Source organism: Mus pahari, chromosome 18 (genome assembly GCF_900095145.1).
Source record: "Mus pahari chromosome 18, PAHARI_EIJ_v1.1, whole genome shotgun sequence".
Classification (NCBI taxonomy): domain Eukaryota; kingdom Metazoa; phylum Chordata; class Mammalia; order Rodentia; family Muridae; genus Mus; species Mus pahari.
The window spans coordinates 40,821,923-40,827,705 of record NC_034607.1 but is presented as its reverse complement, the minus strand read 5'-3'; the positions used below and the strand labels follow the sequence as shown (position 1 = coordinate 40,827,705).

At 37.2% G+C, this 5,783-nt stretch overlaps 1 protein-coding gene across 1 annotated transcript in view; it reads right to left on the bottom strand.

Annotated features, from left to right (window-relative positions):
• Birc6 (baculoviral IAP repeat containing 6) overlaps positions 1–5,783 on the bottom strand; it is a 178,633-nt gene that overhangs the window by 82,514 nt on the left and 90,336 nt on the right. The window contains exons 32-36 of the mRNA XM_029531207.1: positions 4,724–4,851; positions 3,431–3,562; positions 1,968–2,183; positions 1,237–1,420; positions 419–574 (exon numbers count right to left, since the gene is read on the bottom strand). Of these exons, the coding sequence (XP_029387067.1) occupies positions 419–574; positions 1,237–1,420; positions 1,968–2,183; positions 3,431–3,562; positions 4,724–4,851 (816 nt within the window). The remainder of the gene's footprint in view (positions 1–418; positions 575–1,236; positions 1,421–1,967; positions 2,184–3,430; positions 3,563–4,723; positions 4,852–5,783) is intronic.

Genomic DNA, 5,783 nt, shown 5'->3' with positions numbered 1-5,783 from the left:
TGTGTGTGTGTGTGTGTGTGTGTGTGTGTGTGTGTGTGTGTGTGTGTGGTCTACATAAATAAGAAAAGGGTTCAGATCCCTGCAATTCGTGGTTGTAAGCCACTACATGAGCTGACTCTTCTGTTCCTATTGCTAAGTTCTGGGTATTGTTTCTTCTGCAACAACAGAAAAAAAATTAAGATAATATATGAAAATACCTACAATTTATAAAATGAAAGCAATATATAAATTACACTAATATAAAATGCTTAGTATACTATGAAATGATAGCAAAAGATGTAAAAGGAAAAAGCTCCAATTTTAAAAGACCTAACAGAAAAACACAAAACTCAATTTTATATGTCATTAGCATTCCTCAACTGGAAACTAATTTTCCTTTAAAAGACAGAAGTGCAGACTACTTTGAATCTAATCTAACCTGCTATCTCATGCGTCAGGGGTTCGTCTATGGTCTCCAGCAGCTGAGCAGAGGACTGCTGCAGGGAGTCATCACTGTCGCCAGCTGTTGCACCAACATCTTCACTCACTGTGCCCTCTTCCATTGCTTCTGCAGCCACCGGAGCCAACAATTCTCCTGTGTTGGAGGAGATGGTCCTAACCATTTTAATAATTTATATGTTTTTATAACCCATACGTAACAGATGAAGATGCTAACAGAGTGGTTTTCTAACATCGCAGAAGAACTAGTAAGAATCCTTCTTACTAATAATCAAACAAGTCTTCCCCACCTGTACCATGCACTTTAGTCACCTAGCAACTTTCTTTTTATTTAAATATTTATTTTATGTATGTGAGTATACTGTAGCTGTACAGATGGCTGTGAGCCTTTATGTTGTTGTTGTGAACTGAAGTTTTTAGGACCTCTGCTCGCTCCAGTCAATCCCACTCTCTCAGGCCCCAAAATTCATTTATTATTATATTTAAGCACACTGTAGCTGACTTCTCATGCACCAGAAAAGGGTGTCAGATCTCATTACAGGTAGCTGTGAGCCACCATGTGGTTGCTGGGATTTGAGCTTGGGACATTAGAAAGAGTAGTCAGTGCTATTACCCACGGGGACACCTTGCCAGCCCCGCCTAACAACTTTCTGAAACAACTCTTCCAAGTGTCAAAGAGGATACAGTTGGATGGCTGCTTTTGCAACGTCTATGCATTTAGGAGTTCTCTTACATTTTCCTTTAGACATCACTTGAGCTAATTCTGACATACCATGAGAAAAACTAACCCTGACAAACCTGCTAGAATGTCCTGCAGCATACAGGTTAAAGAGTACTGAGCCCAGGCACCACCCCAAGAGATGTCTCCTCTGTTGAAGTCAGTTCCGACCAGAAGCAGTAACAGTCTTTCTAGCTGCGGCTCATTCACAAGTTCACACAGATGAATAGTTGGCCTGGTCGCATTTGCAATGCGTGCAAGAACCTGAAACACATTATGAAATCATGTGCTTAAAATACCAGTTAAATTAAAAATTAAAACAACACTGACACAACAGTTATTTTCAAGACTGAGTTTCTCTGTGTAACTCTAGCTGTCCTGGAATTCTCTGTGTAGACAAGGTGGTCTGCCTCTGCATGTTGACTGTTGAGATTAAACAAGTGGGACACCAGGTCCAGATTTTGTGACTGGTTTTAAATTTGGATGAATATTTACAAATAATGAATGTGTTGCAGGAAAACAATCATGAGATTCTAAGTCATTCAGTAATCCCACTCATGTTTATATACTTGCTATGTGAGCTGATAGAAGACTAAAGATAGGTACAACCAATTTATCTATATTTCCAACCCTCAAGTTTTAACCAAATAAAAAAATTGCATCTGATTTTCCCAGGAACTAACTGAAGAGTACTTTTTTTAAACCTTTCAAGGCACATAGTAAGACAAGGGAAGTAAACATCAAAGAGAAAAACGGAAAAGACCCCTTTCATTAGTCATATCAATCAAACACTGTACTGCAGCTTACTTACCTTGCAGACAAACAGTAAGAGGTCTGCATGGCATGTGAAATCCATGGAGAGAAGAAACAGGACAAGCTTTTGCACTACTGAGATACAACGGTCATGGGCCAGAGTAAATGGAAGAGGCTCTATCTCAGGGCTCTCTTTTGTTGTTGTAACTTCAGTGTCTAAATTAGAACGAGACCATTCTGCTGTCCGGCGCAAGCGAATCAAATCCTTAAAATGCTGCATACAGAAATATACGTGATTTAGAGCAATGTTTATTTAATGTAAACTTTTCAGTATACACCTTTGTAAGATGAAAATATCCAACATCTAATGCACCAAATTTTCATATGTACAATAAACGTCCAAGAAAGAATAGGGGAAGAGTGTTTTGTTTAAAACACAACTGTCTTGGTGGGCAGTGGTGGCGCATGCCTTTAATCACAGCCCCTGGGAGGCAGAGGCAGGCGGATTTCTGAGTTCAAGGCCAGCCTGGTCTACAGAGTGAGTACCAGGACAGCCAGGGCTATACAGAGAAATCCTGTCTGGAAAAACCAAACCAAACCAAACCAAACCACAAAAACCCCAACTGTCTCTTTTGACCAGCCGGAACCTCTGATCCTCCTGTCTTTTCTTGAAGATGCTGGCATTATAGGTATAAGCCTTCACACCTGGCTAAAGATTAGAAGCCGCCTCCATTGATTAGCATAAATTATCTCCTATTTAAAGTACATGATATACAACAGAATTGCATACAGGCCATAAAACAGATAAAATCTAATATTTAAAACAAATCTTACCGAAACATTGATTCAAATTACTTTAAAAATCTAGAAAAGTATACTTAATAGAAATACAAACTTTTGAAGTTAAAATTCAAAGTCACTTAGGTGGTATGTAAATATGGAATAATGAATACAAATTTAATGGGTGTTTACTGGTTTCTCTATTTTGAGGTAATAGTCTTTCTTCTTGTAATCTACCTGCCTCTTCTTCTTAATATTGAGATTATACACAAACACCACCATGAGGGAAAAAAATTAACTATATTCAAAAACAATTCACTGGAACTTAATTCATATGCGGCAAAGACAGTTTTTGACTCAAATGCACAACTCGATACAAAGAAGTTTTAACACCAAATCTAAATCTTTGCATTATATATCTGGAGAAAAAAGAAATGACAAGTATTTACTTATTACTTTTCTTTAAAAGGATAAGGAGATCGTCTTTATAAGGCTTTTTATTACCATAAAAATAACAGACAGAAACATCAATGTCAAATGACCGATCTGTAAAACTGCAGTCACTACTTGGTGTCTATTGTCCTGGCTCTGAAGGTTATTTACTAGGCAGGGAAGGCCACAAGACATTTCCTTCAATAAAGCGGAAAGCTCTGATTCTGAATGTTGATAAGAACAACATGTTATTTAGTTTCCCAATCATTATTAAAAACCTATGATTGCATTTCAAGGGGTAGAGCTTACCTTGGAGGTGGCCTGCTTCAGTTTTGCTTGTTCTACCAGCAGTTTATATGATGAGCCTTTGTTACTCTGTATTTTTTCTTTTTCCATCTGTTCCACCAAAGCCTTCTGTTTTGCCTTTAGTAGGTTAAGTTGCTTAAAATACAAATAAACAACTTAATCTTTAAAAATACCAATGTTAAGAACAAAAACATAAATTATTATATTTCCCTCAGAATTCATACTTTGAATAAAAAATTAAAATACTACGGCTAGAAAAATTGCTCAGCAGTTTGCTGATGTTGCATAGGACCTGGGTTTGGTTCCCAGCACCCATACAGCAGTTAGCAACCATCTATAATTCCAGTGCCAGGAGACCTGATACCCTCTTCTGTGTTCCTCAATTACCAGCTGCTCGTTATTCAGGCAAAACACTCATATACATCAAAAGTAAAAATAAGTAAAATCTACACAGCAAAGGACTGATATATGTGACACAGTAAGCCCAAGAATACAACTCTGAAGAAGCTAAATATAATGAAACACACTGTATACCTCCCTGACAATATTTTATTTAACCACTACACACAATAAACTAAAGGCAACAAAAGACAATACTACCTGAAACAAAGAATATGAACACTCCGGGAACCCTTGCATAGACATGCTATTCCAATTTAGGAACCATGGTAGGCCTCTTTGAGAAAATGATGATATACTAATGTCAGAAAAATATGTCCATTTATCCAAACAACTAAAAATATGTACTTAGAAATTAAAAAAAAAAAAAAAAGAAAGAAAGAAAAGAAAAGAAAAAAAAGAAAGAAAGAAAATTTATTTAGCACATCCAAATATCCTGGATGAGAAAATGGGTGCAGATTGTTCCACTAACTTAAATTTAATACTATCTAATATTCAAGAAATTAAAATCTAAAAGTTAGAGGGGCAGATGACAAGTACCTTCACCTAAAGGTCAACTCAAGGCCAGAAGGAATTTAAGAGTAAGTGTTATTGGGTTTGAAAAAAAATAAAACAAAGCAAAAAACCCACATGAACGGGAGCATGGAAGAAAAGCCAGAACGAGGCCAACAAAAGCAAAAAACCTTTTAAAGAAGCAGAGAAATTCTTCAACAATAGGAATAGAAAACCAAGAAGTTTAAAGAATATCAAAACTAAGTGAAGTAGTTATGTTTACCATTTTACAAACAGTCACCAAAGTAGTAAACCAACACCCTAGGCAGCTTGGTAAATGCTTGTTTAAAGTTTAAACAGATGATATAACAGATTCAAAACTAAAACAGAGTTACAGACCATTACCTGCTTATGATGAACAAGTTGCTTTCTGATTTTTCTGGAATATAATCTATCGAGGCTACTGCCTCCCTTGGAGGATCTATTTAAGTTCTGAGTATGCAGATTATTGTTAATAAAACTCCATTGGTTACCTGGAAAGAAAAGTTTTTATTAATAATTCTTTTAAATATGACTTTGGAGTAATTTCCATACAACACAAACCACAACAATATGTCAACTAAGACAAAGAATTTGAAAGACAGCTCTCTGAGGGTTAAACAAATGACACAACAGAGTTCTGTAGCCATTCTCTTCTTCATCATTCCAGACACTCTGTCACAAGGTTTAAGATTCATTCTGAACTGAGCCGCAATGGCCCACACCTTTAGTCCTAGGTCTTGGGAGGCAGAAGTAGGAAGATTTCTGAGTTCCAGGCCAGCCAGATCTACAAAGAGTTTCAGGACAGCCATGGCTGTTCTAGCTCAAACAAAATAAAACAAACAAACAAACAAAACAAAAAACAAAAACCCAAAAAAACAAAACCATTTTTTGATTGGGTTATTTAGTTCTTCAGAGGTTAAATTTTTGCCTTTGATTTTCAGTTTCATGAGGTCCCATTTGTCAATTCTTGATATTAGAGCACGGGCCACTGGTGTTCTGTTGAGGAAATTTCCCCCTGTGCCACCGAGTTTGAGGCTCTTTCCCACTTTCTGTTCTACTAGATTTACTGTATCTGATTTTATGTGCAGGTCCTTGATCCACTTAAGACTTGAATTTTGCAGAAGGTCATAAATATGAAATCTATTTTCATTCTTCTACATACAGACAACCAGTTAGACAAACACCATTCATTGAAGAGGAAGGGAGAGGAAAAGGGGAACAGGATCAGGTATGGGGGGACAGAAAGGAGAGAAGTCCAAGGGGAGAGGAGAAAAAGGGAAATATGTCGGGGGATGGGAGGTAGGGGAGAGCCTCTAGAAAGTCCAAGAGATCAGAGAGGTGAGAGGCTCCCAGGACTCAGTGGGGGTAATCTCAGCCGAAATGCACAACAGTGGGGCAAAGAAACTCTTTTTTTTTTTTTTTT